At 53.1% G+C, this 25,587-nt stretch overlaps 10 protein-coding genes across 10 annotated transcripts; 5 read left to right on the forward strand and 5 right to left on the reverse strand.

Moving 5' to 3' along the window:
- Positions 1 to 201: 201 nt before the first annotated feature.
- On the reverse strand, positions 202 to 1,054 carry ACET3X_004581 (uncharacterized protein; the record flags this gene model as incomplete). Its single annotated transcript, XM_069450801.1, has 2 exons — positions 202 to 813; positions 872 to 1,054. The coding sequence occupies 2 exons, from the start codon at positions 1,052 to 1,054 to the stop codon at positions 202 to 204; spliced, it is 795 nt and encodes a 264-aa protein (XP_069308559.1).
- Positions 1,055 to 1,787: 733 nt separating this feature from the next.
- On the reverse strand, positions 1,788 to 3,843 carry ACET3X_004582 (uncharacterized protein; the record flags this gene model as incomplete). Its single annotated transcript, XM_069450802.1, has 2 exons — positions 1,788 to 2,299; positions 2,349 to 3,843. 2 exons carry the CDS (start codon positions 3,841 to 3,843, stop codon positions 1,788 to 1,790), a joined length of 2,007 nt encoding a protein of 668 aa, XP_069308560.1.
- Positions 3,844 to 4,200: 357 nt separating this feature from the next.
- ACET3X_004583 (uncharacterized protein) lies at positions 4,201 to 8,378 on the reverse strand. The gene is made up of 3 exons (XM_069450803.1): positions 5,398 to 8,378; positions 4,495 to 5,344; positions 4,201 to 4,440 (listed from the first exon to the last, which is right to left on the reverse strand). The coding sequence occupies exons 1-3, from the start codon at positions 5,527 to 5,529 to the stop codon at positions 4,286 to 4,288; spliced, it is 1,137 nt and encodes a 378-aa protein (XP_069308561.1). The 5' UTR covers positions 5,530 to 8,378; the 3' UTR covers positions 4,201 to 4,285.
- Positions 8,379 to 10,477: 2,099 nt separating this feature from the next.
- ACET3X_004584 (uncharacterized protein) lies at positions 10,478 to 14,906 on the reverse strand (the record flags this gene model as incomplete). Its single annotated transcript, XM_069450804.1, has 4 exons — positions 10,478 to 11,734; positions 11,791 to 13,116; positions 13,173 to 13,416; positions 13,474 to 14,906. The coding sequence occupies 4 exons, from the start codon at positions 14,904 to 14,906 to the stop codon at positions 10,478 to 10,480; spliced, it is 4,260 nt and encodes a 1,419-aa protein (XP_069308562.1).
- A 1,441-nt stretch (positions 14,907 to 16,347) lies between these two features.
- ACET3X_004585 (uncharacterized protein) lies at positions 16,348 to 19,277 on the forward strand. The gene is made up of 4 exons (XM_069450805.1): positions 16,348 to 17,600; positions 17,667 to 18,538; positions 18,647 to 18,813; positions 18,890 to 19,277. The coding sequence occupies exon 1, from the start codon at positions 16,756 to 16,758 to the stop codon at positions 17,521 to 17,523; it is 768 nt and encodes a 255-aa protein (XP_069308563.1). The 5' UTR covers positions 16,348 to 16,755; the 3' UTR covers positions 17,524 to 17,600; positions 17,667 to 18,538; positions 18,647 to 18,813; positions 18,890 to 19,277.
- Positions 19,278 to 19,589: 312 nt separating this feature from the next.
- Positions 19,590 to 20,334, forward strand: ACET3X_004586 (uncharacterized protein; the record flags this gene model as incomplete). The annotated part of the gene is made up of 2 exons (XM_069450806.1): positions 19,590 to 19,774; positions 19,869 to 20,334. 2 exons carry the CDS (start codon positions 19,590 to 19,592, stop codon positions 20,332 to 20,334), a joined length of 651 nt encoding a protein of 216 aa, XP_069308564.1.
- A 561-nt stretch (positions 20,335 to 20,895) lies between these two features.
- On the forward strand, positions 20,896 to 21,378 carry ACET3X_004587 (uncharacterized protein; the record flags this gene model as incomplete). The annotated part of the gene is made up of 2 exons (XM_069450807.1): positions 20,896 to 21,297; positions 21,355 to 21,378. The coding sequence occupies 2 exons, from the start codon at positions 20,896 to 20,898 to the stop codon at positions 21,376 to 21,378; spliced, it is 426 nt and encodes a 141-aa protein (XP_069308565.1).
- Positions 21,379 to 21,705: 327 nt separating this feature from the next.
- Positions 21,706 to 22,851, forward strand: ACET3X_004588 (uncharacterized protein; the record flags this gene model as incomplete). Its single annotated transcript, XM_069450808.1, has 2 exons — positions 21,706 to 22,222; positions 22,277 to 22,851. 2 exons carry the CDS (start codon positions 21,706 to 21,708, stop codon positions 22,849 to 22,851), a joined length of 1,092 nt encoding a protein of 363 aa, XP_069308566.1.
- A 278-nt stretch (positions 22,852 to 23,129) lies between these two features.
- On the reverse strand, positions 23,130 to 23,479 carry ACET3X_004589 (uncharacterized protein; the record flags this gene model as incomplete). Its single annotated transcript, XM_069450809.1, has 3 exons — positions 23,130 to 23,215; positions 23,267 to 23,381; positions 23,432 to 23,479. The coding sequence occupies 3 exons, from the start codon at positions 23,477 to 23,479 to the stop codon at positions 23,130 to 23,132; spliced, it is 249 nt and encodes an 82-aa protein (XP_069308567.1).
- A 351-nt stretch (positions 23,480 to 23,830) lies between these two features.
- ACET3X_004590 (uncharacterized protein) lies at positions 23,831 to 25,187 on the forward strand (the record flags this gene model as incomplete). Its single annotated transcript, XM_069450812.1, has 2 exons — positions 23,831 to 24,842; positions 24,898 to 25,187. The coding sequence occupies 2 exons, from the start codon at positions 23,831 to 23,833 to the stop codon at positions 25,185 to 25,187; spliced, it is 1,302 nt and encodes a 433-aa protein (XP_069308568.1).
- Positions 25,188 to 25,587: the final 400 nt, after the last annotated feature.

Consider the following 25,587-nt stretch of genomic DNA (forward strand, 5'->3'; position numbering starts at 1 on the left):
CACGCTATCCAAAATAGCCGCGACAACAAGCGCCAGCTGGGTGCGCGCCGTGCCACGATATGCTCGCTAATTGCAAGTTGAACGGGGTAGTACAAAAGATGCAATACCATGCAGGTATAAACAGAGGCCGAGCGCAGCCCAGCATGCAATGCACGAGTGATGAACAATCTCTCAAGCAGCGGAGCGGTACAACGCACCGCTCTAAAGCACCAAAGCCGCGCCAAGGAAAACCATGGACGTGCCGAACATGGCAAAGGGAGCCATGCCCATGGACGCAGCAACGCCCTCAGCAGGAGGCGCAGCCGCGTCGCCAGAGGCCGTTGCATCCGCGCTCTCAGAGCCCGTCGCCGTCGCGCTGTTGGAAAAGGGCGTCGCAGACGAGAACCCACTGCCAGTCATGGACCTGCTCTCGCTGCTCAGCCCGCTCGTCTCCGTCGCCGAAATCACACTCGTCGACCCCTCGAGCGCACTGCTCATGGTACTGCTCGCCTCGGCCTCGCTGCTGCTACGACTGCTGCTCGCCGCTGGCGACTCATCGTAAATGGCCTGGATGCGAATCTCGTGGCACTGGGCGCCGATCCACTGGTCGTACAGGTTGCCAAAGGCGCCGCTCATGCAGCGCCACCAGCGTGTGCTGCCGCCGATGGCGAGCGAGTCGTTGGCGCAGACGGAGAAGCCGCCCGTGTAGATGGCGCCGGCCTGTGGTGGGCCGTCGAATTGGAATTGTTGGTTTGCGACAATGGAGCCGGTGCGGCCGTATTGGTCGTGCAGGATGCCGTCTTCGAGGGTGCAGAGGAGGTCGCCGTCAGATGCCTGGGGTTATCACGTCAATATACTGTGCAGTGGGTGTATGGGGAGGAGGTGGATGTACCTCTTGAGCGGTCTCGCGCTTCTTCAGAGTGGGGTTCTCGAGCGTGCCGATGCGAAAGGGCGTGTCGACGGTGGTCTTGCAGCCCTCGGGCGCGGGAGCCTCGGGCGCAATGCCCTCCTCAACCGCCTGGGCGAGGCTTGTGGCCGCGAAGAAAAGCGGAGCGATGATGGTGGAAGCGCGCATCGTATCGGTCCAAGGATCCCTGGCAAAATATATAGTAGACGCACAAGTCAGGCCAAGAAGAGTGCGAGGCTATGTCGTATCGTATTACTCGTGGCGGTGTAAGGTGCAGTGCTTCGTAAAGTCGTGAGGAATGGCGGGAGGAGAAGAGCAGTGGTGGGAGCAAGGCGGCTGATAAGAGGCTGGACGCAAGGCCCAGCCTAGAATTATTTGTTGGTGTAACGCTCCGACGCGGCTTCCTCTCCCAAGCAAGGCCGGCGACGCAAAAGCAAGCTGTACCTGCAGATCGGCGGCCGCATCGGGCAAGGCCCAACGCGCGGACGGGCTGTTAGGGGTCCCTGCGTAGATTGCATTGTTTATCGTTGAGATGATGATAGCTTTGCCGAGATGAAACATGCGCGCCATAGGGATGACGCAGTTGGAACATCTGGGGAACAGCAATATGAGGCTGTCTCACTCCACCGCGCATGCACAGCCCGAGTCGTCGTGTTTCGTGCAACAGCGCCTTTTGCTACGAGTGCCTGTCGTCGGCGCCAGTGCAGGAACCCGCCGCCGACGTTGGAACTGGCGCCTGTCACAAGCTGCCCACTAAGCTGCACCCGATCTGGGCACTGCAAGCACAAGATCTGGGCAAACATCCAAACCGGCTTTCAATTGACTCGCCCCATGGTAGCCAGCCCTCGCGGTTACGGACAACGGCAACACCCCTCGCATTATACACTATCGAGTGCCCACTCTACACTAGACTACCATAGTCCACGCCCGGATATCCCTTCGGCTCAGCGGGGCGCGTGTGCGCTCCAGAGACATCGGCGTCGACCGCCATCGCAACCTTGGTCTCCTCACAAACACGCCGGACCGCATACGTCTCCAACTCAGCAGCCCTAGCCCGCAGCGCAGGGACGTCTGTCTTGTCCCGCTTGTCCAGGTCGGGATGGTTCAGCACCCCCGGCTTGTACCAGTCTGCACAGTGTGCTGGTATTAGATCATCAATGTCTTCGGGTGCATGCATCATCTCGAGGAAGAAGAACTTGTACCATCCCGCTCGGTTCAGCGCTGGCATGTACGTCGTGTAGCCCGTCATTGCTGTCGGCACCTCACCTTTTACTTTTACCTCTTGGGCATGCGAGTGCTGGTTGAAGTTCCACTTTGGTGCCAAGTCGGGTTGGCAGGGCACCATCATGTGAGGGATCCCTTCAAGACTCCACATCTTTGCAAACGCGCTGTAGGACCTGTACGAAAAAAGACCTGACTGCACGTCAACACTGTATCATGTTTCGACAACTCTAACACTTACGACACGCGTCGTCGCTCAATTTCACCCAGCTCCCGATGATTTTTGTTGCTTCCAACACGCCAGTGTGTCGAGGCTCAAATCTCCGATCCAAAGCGTCGAAAAGCAAGTCTGCCAGTATGTAGAATTCGCGTGTTGGAACTTCTGTTGCCGGATCGGCAAACCTCCATGGGTCGGCAAGTGGTACTGTACTGCCACTAACAGACCGACGAGGAATGCTAAAACCAGGAGACGGCATTCCACTCTGCGACGCCGATGGACGAAAGGCTTGGTACTGCGAACCCGAAATAGACTCTTGCGGTTTCGGCTCGTCAAGACTCAAATTTCCCATATTTGCGGGGAGCTCCGCAGGAAGCTCTGCAATAAACTCGGTTGGCATCGAGTGCGGTGTGGCATCATGTGTTGTGGGCGGTGACGGCTGGCTTGGCTGCACAGGCTTGTTTGGCGGCACTTGAGGCGATGCAGTCGTCTGATGTGTAGGTGGGGGGCTGACAGAATGAGGCTGCGTCGGCGACTGTCCGTGGCCTTGTGAGCCAACTGGAGACGGGCTGCTCCATTGGTGCTGATACACGTTATGAACCTGTGGACTCGTGGAACCGTTCTGTTGTGAGGAATACGGGAGAGTGCCCGATTGCTGCTCGGTACTTGCTGGAGGCATCTGTGAGCTTCCCGACTGCTGCCACTGTGGTTGAACGGGCTGTGTGGGTATGACTGGAGACATGCCCGAAGTATGGGGAGGTGGCGTGTGTTGAGCCGGATAAGAGCTTCCAACTACGCCCATCTGCTGTCCAGCATATTGGCTCTGTTCATGGACAGACACCTGAGGCTGGCCTGGCGAAGTCTGTCCATGTTCGTATTGCCCCTGCGCCTGTGTCTGCTCCGCGTTGCCTCCACCTTGACCATATTGCCATGCTGTGTGCGTAGTGCCAGTGACCGGTGGTTGCGACGCGTATGATTGGTAACTCGGCGCAGGGCTCGTCTGTTGTGGGAAGTAATTGTTCTGTCCCGAGTGGCCTGACACGGGCGTCGAGCTGTTGAAGTGCTGGTACGGAGACTGCTGCGAAGAGGGGTACGCGTTCGGCGTCTGGGACGGAGGTTGATGCTGCTGTTGGCCCCATTGCTGTGATTGCGACTGGGGAGTGAAGCCTTGACCCTGGGGTTGCGGGTACGATTGGTTCTGGTTCTGGTTCTGGTTCTGCTGCCCGTAATGATTCTGGTAGTTGTGGTAGTTCTGGAGATGCTGGGGTGGGCCTGCTGAAGGCTTGTTTCCGAGCTTGGAGCTTATCGTCTTGCCCAGCTTGTTCAACATTGGCTTGCCTGTCGTGACGGCCTGCTCATACCGCTGATTAAGCATCTGACCGAATCCGCCAACACCCTTTTGTGATTGACTTGATGCCCCATATGTCGTCGCATTGGGCTGATAGCTCGGTGGCTGCTGGGTGCCCTGGGCCGGAGGAGCATAGGGCCCTGGCGAAGGCATCGAGTTGTATTGCGACATGGTGCCTACGACGCGATATCGGTGAGCTCTTGAGGGTAAGCAGAGCGCGTCTCCCGTGGACAAGAGACATCCCGATGCTGCGCCCAAGGCCCGCCGCGGCAGATGAGCATCAGCCGCACCGTACCGCATACGACGCTTGGCGGCGATCCGTCGAGCCTAGGGTTAGCGAGGTCATTATCGTTAGTACGATGATCAAAATATGTCAACTGTGCGAAGGTATGAAGCAATGTCTCGATTGAAGTCACGATAGCCGATAGTGGCATGTTTGGTGTTGCCCAGAGATGTGGATTACTTTGCGGAAGTGACGGCATGCTTGGACCCTGGAAGCTGCAGCGTGCGGACCGAAGCGGCCACCCGTCAGAACACCACCCTGCCATAACATCGTGATTAAGATTAAAACATGGCATTATCGGATATCTTGCATCTACACAAAACGACTGCATCAATGGATGGCGGAGTCTACACGACTCATACTTCCGACTTCTACCAGAATCTTGACCTGGTTCTCCTTGTCGTGGATCAAAGTCTTAATCCCGCCTTCGACTAGATCCTCCAGACTGATCTTGCTCGTAATCATCCTCATAGGCTTCAAAGTACCTACAAGTATGTCAGCGACTGGGCATTTTGAATCTTGCCTACGTTACAACTTACCAGCAGCCAAATGCTCAATAACCGCCTCAAGGTCCTTTCTTTGATAGCCCAAGACGGCAGTATAGTGCGCCTCTCGGACCACAAGCATGTTGGGATTGAACGGCACCTCCTTCTCCCAGATCGCCACGTTCACGACCGTACCTCGGGCCCGTACCGATTTGCAAGCAGTCGTAAGACTCGCTGGTACGCCGGCGCAGTCGAACACCACATCCGGCCCGTCCCTACCGCTAAGCGCCTTGCTCATCTTGACAACGTCGTACGTCTTCGGGCAGAGGACATGATGAGCACCAAACTCTCTTGCGTAGCGCTGCCGTGCGCCGGACACCTCGCTCACGATAATCTTCCTTGTGCCGAGTGCGACCAGACATTGAACAATTGCGAGCCCAATTGGTCCGCCACCAAGAATCATGACGACGGACTCAGGTGTGAGTGGAGCAGCGGAGACGGCATGCCATGCGACACCAAGGGGCTCTACCAGCGCACCAACGTCAAGCGGTACGTTGTTGGGTAAATTTAGCACCGCACCCTCAGGCACAACAACGGAGTCGCTCAGGCCGCCACCTCCTCCTGAAAGCCCGATGAAGCCACCGTTCTCGCATACGTTCTCCGAGCCCGCTCTGCATGCATTGCATTTCCCGCAATATATCGTCGGCTGGACCACAACGTTTTGGCCCACGGTAAAGCCCGAATCATACGATCCTACTTCAGTGATGATTCCCGAGAACTCATGCCCCAGGGTAATAGGAATCGTCTCCTTCGTACACGGGTGCGGTGTCGTCGGTGCAAAGTTGGGTCCGCTGAGGTATTCATGGAGATCGGTACCACAGATACCTACGAAGGCCGGGGCGACCTTCTTATCATCAGCCATCGTACGCACAACCCATCGAAACGCAAACCACGTACCCTGACTTGTCCCACACCACACTTCTGTTCCTCCACATCCTCAATCCGAATATCTTCTTTTCCGTAGTATCGTGCTGCGCGCATGCTGTAGGTCTCGCTTCTGTCCGTGTCCCCCCAGTTCGGTAGGCCCATAGCTCAGCGGGGGCGTCGCACTGCTCACGAGCAACGACCGTATTTACGAATGCGCTCTCAATGGCAGACATGACCTCCGCTTTTTCTACTAGGTGGGTAGTGGCCTCGGTTCCGCTTCTCAGAAACTTTGCGCACAGCCCCCGTCGTACATGTGATGCAGAGGTACCCACTGTGACCAGCTGTGCCGCTTGCTGTGTACATATACATAAGCTCTGCATCTACTTGGCCCAGCCCGAAGCTTCCAGGCGTCATGTGGCGTAGCGGCTCGCACAAGAGGGCCGCATCCGCTTGAGTGGTCGGATGTGGGGGCTTGGGTGTCTTGATATCAGGAAATGTCTCTGTACTTCCCGTATGTCCGGTTCTTAGCGGCTCCATGCGAGTTTCTTTGGTGGAATTGGCGGGTGGAGATTGTGCGAGGCTAGGTTTGCGGGGGCGGGGAAATTGTGGGTTGCTGAGCTGGGCTCTTCTTCGCTACTATGATTCGGACTCTTCCACCACGGTCTTTTCGTGGCGTATCAAATTCCATTTTTGATTCTACTCGTCGAAAGATCAACCTCAAAGCTTGTCGATTACGATGTTGGTTTGATGCAGAGAATCACGTCTTTCCCAGCTGGATTCGGCACCCTCAATAGATGCATCAGCGTGCCATTGGTATGTATCGCGAAAATCTCAGGGATGTATTTTAGGTGCAAACGACATGCGAAACAGAAAATTCAGGTCTCATTGTAGAAGAACACCTTGGGACAAGGAATTGCAGAGCAGGAAGAGGAGATGCCTAGGCAACGATAATTGCCGCTTGTGGTGGGGTTCACACAGCCACCGTAAGCGCAACACCATCGATTTGTCTCAACACACGCAAATCGGATTTATCGTTCCTTTGCTCGCATCCACGAAGATATCATGGACACACGGGACGATAACCTGAGCCTTCGACGACGGGCCAAGCTTTTCACGTGCGCATGCTGGAATGCTGCTACTTAGACTACCACAGAGAAAGTTGGGCAGGGTGCCAGAGCGACTACAAGCTGTTACTTTGCAACTAGAAGGATACGAATTGCAATCAACGGAATACCAGGATGAGAAGGAGATTTTTGAGTCCAGGCTTCTCTTAGGCGCCCAACTGGCATGCAGGTGTCGCGCACATGACGAGGAATGCAACCTTGCATACTCCCGGGGTCTCATGCACCAACACATCTGTATATCAGCTTATCTCGTCGCCAGCTACCGCGAAGCCGTACACATGGTCATTTGACGAGTGTAAGGTGTAAACCACATACTATCACCTTTCACCGGTGTTCGGGCTGTGTATCACTTGGCAGGGGTATTGTTGCCTGATGTCACATCTTGCGAGCCGATCCGCAGCAGCTGCGCCACTGTTTTGAGATTTGAAAAAAAAGCACTCATATCTACAGTACACATCCTCGTGTCCTCACTCCTACGGCATATCGACAACGCAATGTCGGTACTTCAACCAGTCAAGGACGCTATACGGTGTCTATGGCACGACAACCCCACCGTGCGCTTCTGCTGCAAAAGCATCACATGTCCTCTCCTCGGCCCTTGTTACTACCTACAGGCAAGAAATTACCACAGCTGCGTCAAGAACAGATACGGCGAATCCAGGAGACAGCTAGAGCGGTATGCAGTCTTGGCTGATATAGAGCACCGGAGACGTATCCGGCGAGTGGGGAAGAGAAAGAGGAGCGTATCCATTGATGGAAAACCGTGGTGTAAAAAGACGAAGGACCAGTCACAAAGCTCATTCTTTGCAAAGCTCCCTGTAGAGTTGAGATTGAAGATATACGAGATGGTGTTATGTGATCAAGAAGAGTTTGGTATGAAGTTCGATGAAGAGGAACCTTGGGATTATTGGAATGTGAGAGCAGCACCAGGCTGTGATATCCAGGTGTTGAGAGTTTGCAAGAAATTGTTGGTTTCCTGTCTGCCTTTCTCAATACTTTGGAGCTTGCCGCTAATGGGAATCACAGCTACCGTGAGGCCATCACGACACTCTACTCGAAAAACACCTTCAGATTCGACTCCTACAATCTGCTTTCCATCTTCATGTCCACAATACCTCCGCAGCGCCTTGCCTCCATACGACATGTCGTACTTAGCATCACGCTCTTCTGGAATCGTTCTGATGGATTTACTGGGCGGTACAGAGATTTGATCCCACTACTAAAGGAAATGCAAGGCCTCCGAGACGTATGTCTGAGGTACCGTTTGCGGGAAAATAGTTACGTGATACATCCCCGCTCAGGCGACTTTACGCTTCTAGAGTGGCTGGAAGAAGAGGAGAGACCAAGAGGATATGCGTTGTTTTACGAGATGCTGGAGGTTCAGACGGGACCAGAAATTGGTGGTATGCTGTTCGATCGATGGGCTGTAGGCGAAAGAAGGAATATCGAGATGAAGCAGTGACGGCTATCGATCTGCTGATTGTCAGACAAAGATGAGTTTGGCTTGAATCCGGGCTTGATTCTAGACGTGTTGAGTAAATGACAGTAGATCCAATCTGCAACCTTTCCGATCAACGCCAATCGACTGGTTGACGAGCAAGAAAAAAGCCATCGGCGCATGGCCAAGACTAAGCTCCAGTCTTTGCGATATACAACAGTCTTAAATCGGAAGAAGGTACTTTTTGTGATCTGCTTCAAGTAGCTTCTGACGATGCAGATGTAACGCTCTTCTAACATATCAATCACTGTGTGACGATGTAGGCCACTGTATACTGTATGGCGCGTCTCTATTTGGGCCCAATCATCAAGTAGCTCTGAGCTAGCTGTTATCAGAGGATGTGTAATGTCACAGGTCACTCAAGCTCGGAATACATACGCGAATCTCGATCAACACGGTACATTCGTTTTGGTACGTCTGCTATGTTCGCCCACACCATTCACACGCCAACACAGGTGTACGTCTTGGCCCACATGTTCTTACAATCCGGGCCCACGCCAGAGTTCCACTTGACGAAGTCTGCTAGACTAATGCGATTATAGCTAGTAATCTGGCTACAGACGACCCCCGTCTCAGCGTAATGAAACTTCTTGCAGTTGGTGATCATGCCTGGTTGCGTTGGCTGAGGTGTCTGAATGCTGTTTCCTGCGCTCGTGGTTGGTGTAGGTGTCGTTGTTGGCGCTACTGTGCCTCCAATAACGCCCACACACACGTTCACGTTTGCTTGCATACCCGTACAGTCGCTCTTGACAGTTGGATTCCATGTCACGAAGTCGGTGAGGGTAATTTTTTGGAAGCTAATGACCTGCCCACACGTTACACCTTGGGCAATCCAATGAAATCTCCCACAGTTGGTAACCATCCCAGGTTGAGTGGGTTGTGGGGTTGCTACGCCATTTCCTGGGGTGGTAGTAGGGGACGGCTTAGTAGAGATCGTAGTTGGTGTTGTTGTTGTTGTTCCTCCAATGACGCCTACGCAGACATTCACGTTTGCTTGCATGCCTGTACAATCGTTGCCAACGGTCGGGTTCCATCTTACGAAATCGACAAGCGTGATCTTCTGGAAGCTGATAACCTGCCCACACGTAACACCTTGGGCAATCCAATGAAATCTCCCACAGTTGGTAATCATCCCAGGTTGAGTGGGTTGAGGCGTGACAACACCATTACCAGCACTTGTAGTAGAGGATGCGATCGACTTCGTGGAGCTGCTGGAAATCTTCGCCGTAGATGTCGGTATCGGATTGCTAGAAGTTGTAGGTGTTTGAGAAGTGGCCATCGGAGGGGTTTCAAAAAGCGCCTCGACGCAGTAAGATATTCCACTGGCCAAGCCCTCACAATTGGGTCCAATGGAGGGATTCTGACCAATATCAGTACCCCTTCGTCACAAAATCGATGCATCATGAGGAAGAGCGTACCCAACGACGGAAATCCTGCAGATTCGTAAAGTTATCCTCAAGCATCGGCTCACAGGGCAAAGATCCATCGTAGTCAATCCACCACGTACACTCTTTAGTGGTATCTTCATTATATGGAAAGCCGGGAGTGCTGTCTTGATGCCTAATCGTCAAGGCATGAGACGAAAGGAGACAAGAGGTGGCGAAGAGGAGCATCAAGTTCTTGGAGAAAGGCATGCTAAGCAAGAGAACAATAAGACTTTTAAAACAGGAGAAAAGCGTACTTGTGAAAGTCCGCGTCACTTCACCAGCGGATATGATCAGTGCCTTTATATTGGTTCGTCTTCAACTGGTAGTCCAATCTCATCATCGTGTATACAACTACTGTGCATTTGCAGCTTTTCCAATAGCAGATAGGGGTACGTGGACAAATCTCTTGGAAGCATGAGGTACCAAGAGCCAGCCAAGCACAACTGAGCGCCAGGAATGGACATAAGTGGCTCCTTGCATCCGTATTGTTGGCTAGTATGCATCGTTTCTGTCGGCCCATGGCTACCCTAATATCGAGCAGCTTGGCACGATCAACCACACCGTGATATACGTGACGCACCGCACTATCGATTCTCAGGGTTGCCCAGATATGGACTCCTGGTGGGATTCCAGACGAAGCGCCATGGAGACGCCGGGCGGAATTAGGCCACATACGGCAGGTAATCCTCCAATGCGAGTATGTGAGATAGGGGGTGGGGGGGCCTAGATAATGCCCAGGTGTGAAGATTTGCAAACAGCGGGTCGCACAGGATGGGTAGTTAGTCAAAGCGCCAGGCAGATACGCAGTGGGTTGCAGGCGCCGAGCATCAACTGCTCATTGATTGTAGGGCCCAGACTGCTCATAGCGCAGGCCGTTGACAGCTTGGGCGTGGAACTTGTTCAATAAGTGGCATGCTTCTGATTTCCTATTTACTACGTAGTATTGAATGGCCTGTCTTCCAAAGACCTACATAAACGGATACGGCAGTCGAAGAGGAAAGCTAGAAGTGTGTAGAGGATTTACAAAGACATAGTGTATAAGAAAGCTTGGTGAAGAACCATCAAGAACCATTCGACCCCTGAACGTATGCGGCCCTGTAATCGTACGGCCCCGGATTGACTTGATACCATGGGTCGAACGTGAGAATGGCGAATCCTGGGTCCTGCGCCTGCCTCGCCTGATGCCAACACGGATTGGCAGCTAAGCCAGAATCACCCCAGTTTGCATGTCCAGCTGGTGGTGGGGGTGCCTGCGGCCATGAATTGAAGATGAACTCAGGCCGCTTGTCGACAGTCAGGATGGCATGAGTTTCCGTGGCATCTTTCCTAACCACGACAGTCTTTTTGTTGTTGTCATTCGCAATTCCCTTCTTCATGTCAGCTTCGGAGAGCTCTTCTACCAGAGGTCGGAAGCAGACGCCCTTCCAAAGTCGTCCACCTGCCCCATTATCTTTCCGCGGAAGGAAGCGGACTGCTTGGCCGTTCATGTTTCTCCCGCCTTGGACGAAGGCGGGGTCATTTGGTCTTAGCAAGTAGGCTGGTGGAAACTCATCTTTCTCGCAGCCGTTGTTGTCGACGTCTTTCAAGGATTTGTAGTAGTTGTTGTTCTGCCAACCATCACCCTTGTGTTGGTCAGACCAGCTGTTTGTAGCAACACCGTGGAATCGATGTGCGGTTGTAGCCGCCTCGGGGGGACAAGTCAATGTCGCCCAAGCACGGTTGGCTTGAATGGCGGAGGAATAATGGTAGCACGCTTGCTTAGCTGCTGCTGGACACGCTACCTTGTGCTCAGACTTCTGGGCATTCTGCGCATAGACAAGTGAGACAACGATCTCGTCGTTAGTCACGGTCTGATCGTTCTTGTCACAGGTCAGTTTCCGGATGGTATTCTTCCCGTCGCCCATGCGTCGCTCTTTCTTTGCGGTTGGAATGCTGCATTTCGCTTTGCCATTGCTGGTTCGTTTTGGTGCGCGAGGAGTCGATTGATCGTCAGGGTTTCCATCGTCACCCTTCTTGCCGCTTCCCTTCTTGAGGTTCTTTGGTTGCTTGAAACTCGATACACCGTCGGCTACGGTACTCAGGATCTCGAAAGCCTTCTTAATTTCGTCAGGCACCAGGTCGGTTCCTCCGCAAGGGCTTAGCCACCAGTTGAAAGCATCCTCCGGTTTGTCGTCTTCTGCGTAGAGGTATGACGCCATTTGGGCGGCAGTGGTCGCCATGTCGAGTCCGGCATCCAGTATCTTGCCTACACCAGGTACAAATTGGAGGCCAACATCGAGCACTGTTTTCAGGGATTGCATGATGATGTAGCAGCCAATCTAAAGAGGATGTTAGTCACTGTTTCGATAAACCCAGTTCTGTTCTCAAGACTAACCTGCGCAATCATAGGCATGGCCTCGAGCACTGTATCGGCTATCTCATTGAGGACCCAGTTGTCGCAAGAGCATTTGCCTCCAGCCACCCAGTAGGAAGTTCCCGGTGGTTTTTGCCAGGGTATCTCCTTGGCACCTGGCCAGAAACCAATACAGCCGTAGTTCGTTGTCCTGCCCTCAGCTTTCGCAGCTTCAACCTGCGGTTTGCAGTAGTCGTAGCATTGCATAGCACTGGCGTCCCTCCTGGCAGGGTCTTTCCAGACAGCACAATTTTCGTCGTTCTCGCGTCTGACTTCGTCACCGTCGTTGACTTCTGCCAATTCCTCTTCATCGAAAATAATCTTGGGTTTCATCTCGCATATTGTTGTCGGACAGTAGCCACGCTTGCAAGCGAAGTTGCAGAGTCGATTGATGTCGACATCAACCGCTTCAATCGCTCTATAGTCGCCCTCCTTCACATCGCGATCCGGCACCAAGTCTCCTCTCTCGGTGCAATGGCATTGACTCTCGGGGCAGAATCCGAGCAGGCAAGTGAACTCGCAAAGTTCGCCAGAGTTGAGACTGATGTCTTCTCCACCCACACAACCCTCACCAGATTCGGGTCGTTCAGCTGGGGTGTCGATGTCTTCGTCGCCGAAGCTTTGCAAGTCGACAGCCCAGTCTATAGTGCCGGCGAAGTTGAGACCTCTCCAGGTTTCTCTTCGCTCTTCCTTCTTGTCAGGCGTCATATAGCTGACGTAGTCGCCATCGTAGATCATGATGTCCGAACTTGAATCATCGTCATGAAAGACCTGGACATTTTGGCCTTGCCTCAGTATCTCGGTAATCTCAGCATATGCAAGGTAGCCACCTGAAGCTGTGCATCGACCGGGCTTTGCGTCTGACTGTGTCCTTGAGCCGGTGAAGTCGCACATAGGCCCCCAGCATCCCTCGGAAGCCATATGAAATGATCTGCCGTAACTGGCTTCACCAACAAAGACCTTGTTGTTTGCCACGCCTGCTTTCGTGATCATTGAAAGCACGTTTGTGGTCTCAGTCAGGTTGACGTGACTTCGAATGCATTTGCCAGAATCGCATTGGTCGAAAGAGTTCGGGTTGCCATAATCCCACTGGCCATGCAAATCGTACGTCATGTAGACAATGTAATCGATTACGTCGGAAATCTTTTGGATGGGAAAAGCTTTGAGATACCAGTATGAAGCTGGCGCAGCGATAGAAACCGATTTGTCAGGACCAAGATAGGATTTCAGCACTGTCAGAAATCGAAGGTAGTTCTGACCATCGGTCTCTTTCCCAATGGGTGATCCATTGACCATGATATCAGGAGCCTTGCGCAACGTCAGACAAGATCTAGAAAAATTCGCACGGAACAGTCATAACTTACACCTGGGTATTCCCAATCAATGTCGATTCCATCAATGCCTTCATCTTTGGCAAATTGCGCAAGATTGCGAGCGAATGTCTCTCGATTATCAATAATAGCACGCCGGATAATATTGTACGTAGCAGGTTCAGTGGAGTAAGCCCAACCACCGAAAGAAACAATGCGCTTGAGATTTAACTTCTTGAAATCTTCCCACTGCTTGTCGGGATCAGTGATGATGGGTTTCCAAGTATTTGGATCGATGCTGAGGGCCGGTCATTAGTCCGAGTCTCTATTACAAAAGGTAAGAATGAACACTTACTCGGCAAAGCCCCAATGCATGTGCGTATAGGAGCCATCGGTGTTCGCGTTCTTCGAGCTCAACCAGAGGCATTCGCGGTTAAAGTTATAGGACTCATAGTATCCTACACGCGAGTACTTGGCTGGAGGGGCAGAATTTTGTTTGATCTCGTTTCCACAATTGGAAACACAGGTATTCTGAAAGCCCTTCAGCTTAGTGCCTGGGCCGCCTCCATCCGGTGCATGGATGTCACAATGACCAGGAAAAACACCACAGAACCCCCAATTGCTACAGCAGGCGTTGAGAGGACAGGGGTTGAGATCAGCTAAAGACTGCCCGCTAGCAGGTGGTTTGGTGCCGGGCACCAGCGGGCCACAAGCCGTACCGGCTTGCGGTGGAGGCAAAGGCGCTTTGCCATCGCTCACGCAAAGATTGTAGCCCAGGAGCATGTCTTTGCATTCTGTCCAGGCCCAAGTCTTGCCCTTGTTCCACTTCTCGATCTCGTTGACGGTCACTCCGTAACGAGTAGACAGCTTGCTACAATCGTCCTGGTCAGCGATAAGGTGAGTCGCACATGTACCATCCGCGTTGGGCAAGGGCTTGGGTACTGTCGGTTTCGTATAGGGGTCACCGGCTGAACAGCAAACGTAATCTCCTGCTTGGAGGGAGGAGCACAAATTCGCTTTGGGGTTGAACTTGTAGAAATCGGCATCGGAGATCGCGCATCTTGACACGAGAGTGCCACATCCATCACCGGGGATGACCTCGATGTAGCGGCATATAGCGCGTTTGTCAAGACTGTTTGATCTAGAGGTCAAGTTGCTAGACCCCTCTTCGGTGCTTCCATGGCTGATCGTCCAGTTTGCATTCAGTGTAGCATTGGTCATGTTGCCGCTGGTAACCTCCATGATACTAAATGGAACAGTAGCAACAGGCTGCAGTCCTGACTGGGCGCTGCATTGCCCCTTGCTCCAGTTCAGTGCTGCCTCCTGAACTGCTGCAAGGTTGTTGCTGTGGTCGATAGCAATCCCAAGTATGCGTTCGGAAGAGCGCCCATTGCCGCAAATCTGGGCTACAGTCCGGTTGCCAACAGAGCCCTCGTCTCGTAGTTGTTCGGAAAGGACGCCGAGCGTAGTCTCCGCAGACTGCTTCACAATACCCGCTCCCATGTACATGCTAGCAACTGTACCGTTGTAGTAGGCAAAAAGGAAATTCTCGTCGCAATTGTCCTCGGCAGCAAAATATGTTCGCATTCCTTCTAGCAGAGCGAGGGCTTTCCCGGCATCACCGCTGCTTCCACTATTCGTCGACACCTGGAGCTCACTTTGTGACTTGGTGCCGATGCGCGCACATGCAGGGGCAACCTCAAGACTGCTCTGGTACAGTTCGTCCGCCTTCTTGGGGTTCTCAACGGAGATTGTTGGTGCGGCAGCAGGGAGAGACACACTGGACATGCCGCTAGCTAACGAACAAGCACGGATGAGGACGTTCGAGTCTACATCGGATAACGACTGCTTTGTGGATAACTGCAGGAGAAGAGGCTCCTCGCATCGCTGCAAGCGAGAAGCAGACAGATACGGAATCCAGCTATGCGTATTGGCGTAGTCGACGCACGGAAGAGGGCAATCGTGGAGATCCACATCGAAGCGGACGATAGCAGGGCTGGTTGCATTGTCGGCCCCTGAAAGCTCAACAGCATATGCTGGAAATGATGCAAAAATGAGTGTCGCGCCCAAGCGGCAAGAGAGTCTCATGGTAATGAGCAGACAAGAAATAAGAGACAATAATAACGAATGACTAAGCCGGCTTGGCCGATGGCTTTGAGAAAACTCGACGTTGGCTTGATGTATATATACAAAAGGAGGAGGAAATAGGGAACAAATGTACTTTCACCTTCAAATATCCATCATGATATCTTCAGGATGATACTATCATCCCGTATGGTAGCATGGCTCCGATGCCCTTGCACATGGCGTTCCTGTTCTTGGATGTCCGGCTGTGGCTCCCGTGATAGCAATCCTCTTGCATGGCCAACACGCTTACCGGACATGTCTCATGTGCTGAATTCAGCGATTTGAGTTTTTTTTAACCATGTAGTCTCCATTTTAACAATTTGTACCTGCAGGTTATCCTTGAAGCGCGTTCTAGTGACCGAGCCGCTATCATCGTGGTCTAGGGTGAGCGCTCAGTAGCGCTGGTTCTGGCCCGATGGCGCGCCTGATCGATAAAACTCAGATCCAAGCAAATCCAGTTCATTCTTTCCTTGGCAACGGTCCGGTAAATTCTCCTGACTAGGAAGCCATTTTATCCATCCCAACCTATGGCCTTAGCAAGCTCATCAGAAATGATACCTAAACAAAAACTCGGGTTGGATGATATCGCCGCTGTAAACGTCTCAGCCCCGTTGGTATTGCAACGCGTAAATACACTGAAGGAAGGCCAGAGGCTATTGAAGAGAGCGTACCTGAGTCAGGGTTAGCTACAGTGAGGGGAGCGGAGTCGCTAAAAGCTTCCGTGAACACACAAGATTAGCAGCACACCTCGGCTATCATCGCAGTCGGACACACCTAGCGAGAGTGTGAAGTTCGCTATTTCGGCGACAGAGGCCTACTGTATCGCGATAAGACACACCTAGCGCAGAGCCCATTGGGGGTGCCGTAAAGCGCGGACAGATATGAGCGCGAAACGACGTCTCCTATGGGTCAGGAATGGAAAGGCTAACAGCGTAGCGGACGCTAGCATTTGCATTGTGAAAGAAGGAACGCCGGCAATCCGCAAGCGAAGCCCTGTGCACAGTAGATCTTGGCATCTGCACGGTTCAGACATCTCCGACCCATCATGCGGCACGGCTCGGTTGCCAAGACCGCGTGCCGCAAAACAGATTGTGTGGACCCTATTCTCACGATCCTTCCAAGGGTTCTGCATGACCAAGCCGGCGGTATGGCGAGATTCGCTCTCGGTAATCATTTTTACCTGCTAGGCGCGGGAGCGTTCTATGGGCGCCTTCCCAGGAAAAGCAGTTCAGCGCTTGCGCCGCCACTTCACTACTACTGCAATTTTCCAAGCCCTACCCGATTCGAATAAATCCGTGTATCGGCTGATCACCCATCCTAACGCCAAACTGTCAGTTCCGTTTACTAGTTGCCTAATAGCAATCTCACACCATATTGATACAAGGGATATCGACCCGACCCTACCTTATCTTTCGCATATTTCTCCGGCAGAATTATCGTTGTACCCGGAAATTGGCCTGCTCCATTCTTCTGTCACCCCGAGTCTTCTTTACCCCCCATAGCAAAAATCATGCCCTCTATAAGCGAAATCACCTACTCGCGCGATGCGACTGTCCAGGCCTTTCGCGACTATCTACGATTCTTGTCAGCTATGTACGCGGACGAATCCGAAATCGCGGAGCCTCCTGAAGATGGATGGGCGACAATCAACCCGAACGGCTGGCCCAACTTCGATAAGACAGACAAGGTGATTGACCTCCTTCGCCATCTGCCCTACATCAGCACGGATATCAGTATCGCTCCTGAATGCGAGTTTGTGAATTGGCATACAAACCCTGCAGACATGGATGGTGAGGATCTCAAGGAGGCGACCGAGCCTCATCCGGATGAGGCAAGGATACCGTCTCACATTGTGGGTCTCACGCCGCAAAATACAAGAGGCCTTACTTTTCTACTCGATACTGAGCTCGGTGTCATTTACTGGCGCGAGTGCATGAGCGAAGCCAAGGTTGAGATTCCAGAAGTTGAAGATGACCCTTATGATTGGGTCGACGATGATCTGATTCCTGAAGATCAGGTCGAATGGCGAGCTGGCAGTGGGATTTGGGAAATCGCCGACTTCTTTGAGATGCTCAAAGCCAATTTCAAAACACTTAATTTCGTACCCTTTCGCCCTGATATGGTCCAGGCTGCTTGGTACGGACGCTCCGCAGAAGCCCAGGAAACGCTTGAGGGGGTCCAGAAGATCTACAAAGATCACGGGTGGCCTAATCTGACTCGGTACCGCAAGGATGATTGCCTTGCGGCTATTGAGGCATTTTTAAAATCCCGCGACTAGGATTCGGATGAGAGAGGGGAGCAAAAGTGAAGTCGATAGTGCAGTCTTGAAATTGGCGGCTTGGAGCATCCACTCTTGTGATTACCCCTTGTTTTGTGCAGGTGTACCTGCATAGGTATCATGCTTGGCTAATCATATCCTAGTACCTTGTCTGCCATCTAGTCAACTCCTCGAGGCATTTGGGCACAGGAGTTGTATGTCGTTACAACTTCTTCGGTCTCACAAATATCCATAGCACCACGCAAATAGCACTGCGCACACTCTCTTCTCTCCTCATTTCAACATGAAGTCTTCCTTCTTCCTCCTTGTTACGGCCGCATGTAGAGCAGCAGCACTGGCCCCATCAGAAATATCTATCCTCCTTCCCACCAGCCCACCGTCTGTATCCCAGGATTACTGGGATTGCGCCCTCTCAGCCTACACACCATTCTTTAACCCTCCATTGCCCACTGGCGCCGTTTTATCGGCCTTGGACTCGTACGGCGACGAGCTTATTGCGGATTGCACTGCACTTGAATGTCCATACCCGGATGCTACGCGTTGGTGCGGAATCACCACCGCTGCACCAGCTGCCGTTCTTCCTGCATACACTAGCTATGCCAGTTCTGCATCGGTATGGTGGGCAAACCACAGTTCTTCTGCCCTTGAGCTTGCCGAGGGGTGCCCGCATTATTGGTACACGGCTTTGACCAAGAATCCGACAGCGGGTACGTGGTTGAACTTGACCATTGCGAACGCAGAGTGTATTGGGAAGGCCCCTGAAGAGGGTGCATCGTCGGTAGCCACTTCTTCGGTCCAGCCTTCGCTCACGTCGTCGCCACGATCGTCGTCGGCATTGGTCTCAAGCCCTACATCGACCACATCATCCTCTTCTGGCACAGTGCTGTCACCGAATGGTATGTCAACCTCCCCTGTAGACCCCGAAGTAAAAGTACAAGTTAGAATTGACGTGTTGCGCAGGTCAATGTGGAGGACAATCTGGATACCACTGCCCAGGAAGCGGCTTCGGAGACTGGTAAGCGTTTTTCTCTCTTTATCCCCTGCTCCAAACGCACGCGTATTCAACCATCACGCTCTTGTTATGCCTTTATGTCCGTGACTAAATCTTGTATCACACATCCAGTTGCTCATCGTATGGATGGTGCGGTAACGAAAGCCACTGTGACGCCGGCTGCCAGCTAGATTTTGGCCTTTGCAATGCGCCAACGAAGATATCACCCGACGGCTCCTGCGGCTTGGTCAACAGCAATGACGGATTCATTTGTCCTGGAAGTGGTTTTGGTGACTGCTGTATGCATCCTATTTTCTATCAGCCATTCCCATGTCAACCATTTGGGAAGAACCTCCGCTAACGTTTGCATCTCAGGCTCGGTTTATGGATGGTGTGGGTCGTCGTCTGGGCATTGTGATGGCGGGTGCCAAACAGCTTACGGAGTGTGCAATGCCCAGGCTAATGCTCTGACTGTAAGAGATGCATGGGTGTCGATGGCGCCTGTAAAGAGGGTAGTTGCTTCAACGACGACGCTTGCGGCGACGCAGGCAGCTTAGACTGTAGACATAAATATTATAATATCGTAGGTTAGAGCTATACAAACTGTGTCCGACCACTCAGGTTCGTTCCACCAAGTGCCTCGATACTCTCTTCGGTTTAATCAATATAATCTTGCCTCTCTTAGCTGAGTAAACGTAAGCTGTGAGTTCGATATACGTCGTGGTTGACATGCAGTCATAGTCGATGGTAGTCAAGGTCAGACGGCTGGTCTCGGGAGTAGTAGAAGACAGCTAGTGTAGCCTTGGCATCTTCAGCCTCAACCCGCAGCAAGTCTGACGCACGACGCACGACGCACGAACCCTCGGACCCACATGACTCCGCCAAACAAGATGGCCAGGGTTCAATAGCAGCCATGTCCAACATCCTGCCTCTGCACCACGCATACTACCCCCCGCGCCAGTCGTCGCTTTCCCAACCAGTCAATCCCGCCCAAGCAGCCTCGACATCCTCGTCTGCAGCCACGATCCGCCCGCAATCCAACGTACAATCGCAACCACAAGCGCGGCACACAGCAATGAGCGGGAACGCAAGCCAAGGGCCTGGGCTGCGGTACCCTTCGAACAAGAAGAGCATATACGACAGAAACCTGAATCGGAGTAAAAATGCGGAGCTAAGCAGGGCGGCATTTGCATACCTCTTCATTGAGATGATTGCGTATGCGCAAAAGGGCGCAAAGGATGTGGGGGACTTGGAGCAGAGGTATGCAGAACGAACGGAGTCGCGACGCCCCGCAATGCAATGCAGGAGGACTCTATGATTGACCTCACGCGACTGTGGGCTAACAAACATCTAGATTAAACACCCAAGGCTACCCGATCGGCCTCCGCCTACTCGACCTCCTCCTTTCCCGCACCGCCAACCCCCTCGCTAGCATTCGCCCCACACGCATCCTGCCTCTCCTGCAGTTCATCGCACAGCAACTATACCGCTACCTCTTCGGTCGACCCGCCGACGCACTAGAAAAGTCTGGCACCGATCCAGGACAATACATGCTCTTCGACAACGACCCCATGGTCAATCAATACATAAGCCTGCCCAAGGAACTGTCAAGTCTGAACTGCGCAGCCTTTGTGGCGGGCATAATCGAGGGCGTGTGCGACGGTGCAGGCTTCCCAACCGAGGGCGTGACGGCGCATAGTGTAGGCGACGAGGAAGGCAAGGACGGGAAGGGACTCTGGCCGGGGAAGACGGTGTTTCTGATCAAATTCAAGCCTGAGGTATTGGAAAGGGAAGAGATACTTGGCAGAGGTGGAGGTTGAGCTCGCCGGAGGATGGTATGAACTTCTTGACTGCGGCTAGGCTTTTGCTGCATATGATGGCATAGCGAGGCGTTGCGGATCTTCCTTAGGATTTTACGTGGTCACAGAAACCAGCATGTACCCCATTGCACTGCCGCTGTTTTCAAGGTCGCCGGATCAGTCTGAGACACGCTTCCACTGCTGCGTCGTTGATTACTGCCCTTTCAGAATGAGCACAAGTGCCCAATGCGCCACCATGCGTACCTTCGCTGCTCATCGCTTTTCCATCACCGACTCCCAGATGCAGCAAGCGCGCTACCACGTGACTGTGAAGCTGATGACAAATGCTGATTGGCGAGACCATCCACGTTATTGTCAAGCTTCAGCGCATGGTGCCTCAGCAGGATAGAACCTTCTACAATGTTGCGGTATTACACCGACGAGCAGATACAAAGTGCCCTCGGATCCTTGCAACAACCCCGACACAAGAATACCAACCGTTGACCATCAAGACACCACACTCAAGCGCATACAGCACACATCACCAGCAAGCCGCATCTACAAAAAGCACCAAAACCAGTCATGCCAACAGAAATTTCAGCACCCCTCCACTTTCGCACTCTGCTGAATGGGCACACCTACATGATTGCAGACTTTTACGCGACATGGTGCCCTCCTTGCAAGCAAATTGCACCCATCTACAACCAACTGTCCACTGCGCATGCCTCGCCAGGGAAGTTTGCTTTCGTCAAAGTCAACGTGGACGAGCAGCGGGAAATCGCGGGACAATACGGAGTCACGGCTATGCCAACCTTCATGGTTTTCAAGGATGGGAAGAAGATTGAGGAGATTAGAGGCGCGGACGTGAGGGCTCTGAAGGGTGCAGTGGACAAGGTTATTGCGGAGTTGGGGAAGGCGAAAGAGGCAAAGGTGGAGAAAAAGCCGGAGGTCAAGGAGGAAAAGAAGGAGCAAGATGAGAAGATAGTTAGTGGGAGCTATGGCATCACCGGGGGCAACAACTGGAAAATGTCGTTGCATTAGGGTTTGGAGATTAGTAGTGGATGATCGCCACGCGCGGAATGGGAGGACGACAGATTTGTGATACCCAGGAAGGATAATGCATAAGATACCTCGTCGCAAGCCAGAAATTCTGTGATAAACAATTGATTAGTATACATGACCAATGGCAAGCGTACGTCATTCGTGGTTGCTGTGGTGTTGGATTTGTAACGCCCTCAGACGCGTAACAGAGGCCACCTTTCACACTAAGCGATCGCCACCGCGCGGGACCCTGATAGCCGCTGTGCTGCTCTAGCTCCCCGCCAGAATTCCCACCGCTCTTCAACCTACAACTGAAGCCTCAATTCATCTTTGAGCTTCGCAAACTTCAAGATGCTCTTCTCCAAACTAATACCCGCGGCTATTGCGCTGCTACCCGCACTTGCCTCGGCATCTTCCGTCATCGACCTCACGCCCTCCAACTTCGACGATGTCGTTCTTAAGTCCGGCAAGCCCGCCCTCGTAGAGTTCTTCGCCCCCTGGTGCGGCCACTGCAAGAACCTTGCCCCTGTTTACGAAGAGCTTGCCACCGTCTTCCAGCACGCTGGAGACAAGGTCAGCGTTGCAAAGGTCGATGCGGACCAACACAAATCGCTGGGCAAGCGCTTCGGCGTCTCGGGCTTCCCTACTCTCAAGTGGTTCGACGGAAAGAGCGACAAGCCTACCGACTACAGTGGAGGACGCGACCTCGAGAGCTTGAGCAAGTTCATCACAGAGAAGAGCTCCATCAAGCCCAAGGTCAAGGGCAAGCTGCCGAGCCAGGTCGTCTACTTGGACGACAAGACCTTCAAGGAGAAGGTTGGAAAGGACCAGGATGTGCTTGTTGCCTTCACCGCCCCATGGTGCGGACGTATGTCTTTCCGAGCTTCTCTCTACGGATGGATTACAGCTAACGCCTGAACAGACTGCAAGACCCTCGCCCCCGTCTGGGAAACTCTCGCCAACGACTTCGTCACCGAGCCCGGTGTCTTGATCGCCAAGGTTGACGCCGAAGCCGAGAACTCCAAGGCCCTCGCTCAGGAGCAGGGCGTGTCGTCCTACCCTACCATCAAATACTTCCCCAAGGGCTCCACCGAGCCTCTCCCATACAGCGGCGCCCGTTCTGAGAAGGACTTCATCGACTTCATCAACGCCAACGCCGGTACCCACCGTGCCGTGGGCGGCGGTCTTGACGCTACTGGTGGCACCATCGAGGCCTTCAACAGTGTCATTGAGAAGTTCCAGGGCAAGTGGACCGATGGTGCTGAGGAGGCCAAGAGCCTCGCTGCCACGCTCAAGGACAAGTACGCGGAGTACTACGTCAAGGTCTTCAACAAGATTGGTGCCAACCAGGAATACGCTACCAAGGAGCTCAAGCGCCTGCAGGGTCTCATTGGCAAGGGCAACCTAGCTCCCGAGAAGATGGACGACTTGACGAGCAGGAGCAACATCCTGAGGAAGTTCATCGGTGATGATGCCGAGGAGAAACAGGAGTTGTAAACAGCTCCTATGCGGACTGATGATTGTGTATAACGGCAGTTACAACACCAGCGCTGTTGATACGATACGATGAGTTGGAGAAATGAACATGTATGGAGCGGGAGCGACATATGTGATAACGACAGAGGAGTGGGAGATGAGTAGGATAGAACCAAAAGTCAATACCCAAATTGCAATCAATGCGATCTATGTAGACCATTACCAAACGCCATCGTACTCGTCGTGCAGCCTACACCGCCTTGTTTTGCCAGAACAGTTTATACTCTTCCATTTGACCTCTACTTTCCAGATCCTGAGCCTTTGGTGCCATCACCAGCTTGGATAGTTGCTTCAAGGTTATCCAGTCGCCGCGACATGTCGTCCACTACGTATCATCAGTACTTTAGCCAATCTGCACAGAAGCGCTCGTGCTTACTCTTAGCAAGTAGCTCGCTGCTGACTGAGGTGAACTTGGTGCTGAGTTGGTTCAAGAGGTCGTCAACGACCGCTGTGAGCTCTCCAGAACTCTCCTGGTTGGTTGAAGTAGCCGACTGGTCTTGTGTCAGGGAAAGCGGGGCATTGTGATAAGTGTAGCACGTACCGCGGTGTCGCTTTGCGCGCGATCTGCTAGTGGTTGGGGCGTCGCCATGATTGAGTGTATTTAGAAGTAAGTTGGAGGAAAGTGCGAAAGGCTGATTGTCTGTGCAGAAGTCAAGCGGTTCCAAAGACGACTGCTAAGTCTAGATTTTAATGTTGCGGAGGACTTGCAACGGTACGGTGTACGAGTGAACACTAGGTTGATGGGGTCGCACGGAAGCACGTGGTCTTCGCCGCGGCTTCCTGCCCGTTTCGTAGGCGGTCAAGCTAGCGCGCGCTAAAATGTTTCTGCGCCCAGAGTTCGCAGTGTACGAATTATTTTCTGGGAAGCTTTGACGTCTGATCTTCTGCGCCGCCAAAGATCAAAACACCCTCTCACAACCCATCTTAGAACTTGTGCGAAATGGCGAAAAGCAAGCTCAAGGCCGCGCTCGACAATTACCAAGGCCGCAACATCAAGCTCGAGAAGCAGCGCAAGCACGAGAAGCAGGCGCACAAGCAAAAGGAAAAGCGCAAAGCCGAGAAGGCCGAGGAGAATGGCGATGAGGATGCTGAGGAGGGAGGTGTGCCTGTGCCTCTGGATGAGGTAGAGGTCAAGGTCAATGGCAAGACGAAGAACTCGAAGAAGGACAAGAAGACCGACGCAAAGCCTGCAAAGGCTGCGCCCGCGGTCAAGGAGCCTGAATGGGAGACGGATGAGGAAGACGATGACGACGCGAGTGACGACGATGATGCGACTGAGCGACCTGCGATTGACCTTTCTCACCTCGACGACAGCGAGAGTGACATCAGCTCCGACGAAGAAGAGTTGCAGGCTGAGGATGCAGCCGACGAGGCCGCAGCCGAGGCCGAGGACGCCGAGGACGATGACGAGGAAGACGAAGAGGACGAGGACGAGGACGATATCGCGCTCTCTGATCTAGACTCCATCGCGTCAGAGGACAAGGGTGACATCATCCCTCACCAGCGCCTCACCATCAACAACACTGCTGCGCTCACCGCAGCCTTGACCCGCATACAACTCCCTTACTCGAAGCTCGCTTTCTCCGAGTACCAGTCCGTAACCACCGATGAACCCGTCGAGATTGCCGACGTCGAAGACGACCTCAACCGTGAGCTCGCGTTCTACAAGCAATGCCTGTCGGGCGTCAAGGATGCGCGGAAAAAGCTGAAGAAGGAGGGCGTGCCATTCTCTCGACCGGCAGACTATTTCGCGGAAATGGTCAAGAGCGACGAGCACATGGGCAAGATCAAGCAGAAGCTGATTGACGCCGCAGCTGGCAAGAAGGCCGCGGCCGAGGCACGCAAGCAGAGAGACTTGAAGAAGTTTGGCAAGCAGGTCCAGGTCGCGAAGCTGCAGGAGCGCGCCAAGGAGAAGAAGGACACCATTGAGAAGATCCAGACTCTCAAGAGGAGTATGTACCACCTTTATCTGGGAACACTGATGACGGTATGCTAACGAATATATAGAGCGACAGGGAGCCGATATCACAGCTACAAACGAGGAAGATCTCTTCGATGTCGCCGCTACCGCCGAGGACCCCAAAGACAAACGCGGTCGCGGTGCCGACGGCAAGGCCTTCAACAAGCGCGCAAAGAAGGACTCCAAGTACGGTTTCGGTGGCAAGAAGCGTCACGCCAAGAGCAACACCGCGGAATCCAGTGCAGACGGCAGTGGTTTCTCAGCTCGCAGGATGAAGGGCAAGCCGAGCGGTGCGAGCAAACGACCTGGCAAGGACAAGAGGGCAAAGAGACATTAGGTGACGTAGTCGTATGGAAGGCCGAGTGACGCGATCAGGTCACTTTCTGCATGCGTATGGCGCTCTGGCGTTCAGGGACTGAGTATAAAAGCCCAATATGTATTCTATGAGGCGGATTGTCTTTACTTCACTAGGAGATACCAATGCACAATCGTACAGTCATCTCAAGTCACACCGAACCTGCGCTAACCTAACGTTCTATCATTCCGAACATGAGACCAGACGGCTACACGGCGCCGACTTCGCGTCATATCACATGTCATCGGGCGCCGCGGAGACATTTGCGCCGTTGGTAGCGGTCTACTGGCGCCTGATACTGGACCCGGAATGCCACCGCCGCTGGCCTTGCCTTCACTGCGGATGCGCAAGATAGAGGGGGAAACGTCATCTAGCAAACGCG

The sequence above is a fragment of the Alternaria dauci genome, chromosome 3 (assembly GCF_042100115.1).
Source record: "Alternaria dauci strain A2016 chromosome 3, whole genome shotgun sequence".
Taxonomy (NCBI): Eukaryota; Fungi; Ascomycota; class Dothideomycetes; order Pleosporales; family Pleosporaceae; genus Alternaria; species Alternaria dauci.

What these genes read in the sequence shown, in the direction of transcription:
- ACET3X_004583 (XM_069450803.1), bottom strand. Translation starts at nt 5,529, where the DNA reads ATGGGCCTACCGAACTGGGGGGACACGGACAGAAGCGAGACCTACAGC. An exon ending in GTGGTGTGGGACAAGTCAGG is followed by an intron (nt 5,345 to 5,397) that starts GTACGTGGTTTG and finishes GATGATAAGAAG; the next exon opens with GTCGCCCCGGCCTTCGTAGG. An exon ending in TATTGAGCATTTGGCTGCTG is followed by an intron (nt 4,441 to 4,494) that starts GTAAGTTGTAAC and finishes ACATACTTGTAG; the next exon opens with GTACTTTGAAGCCTATGAGG.
- ACET3X_004585 (XM_069450805.1), top strand. Translation starts at nt 16,756, where the DNA reads ATGCCCTCTATAAGCGAAATCACCTACTCGCGCGATGCGACTGTCCAG.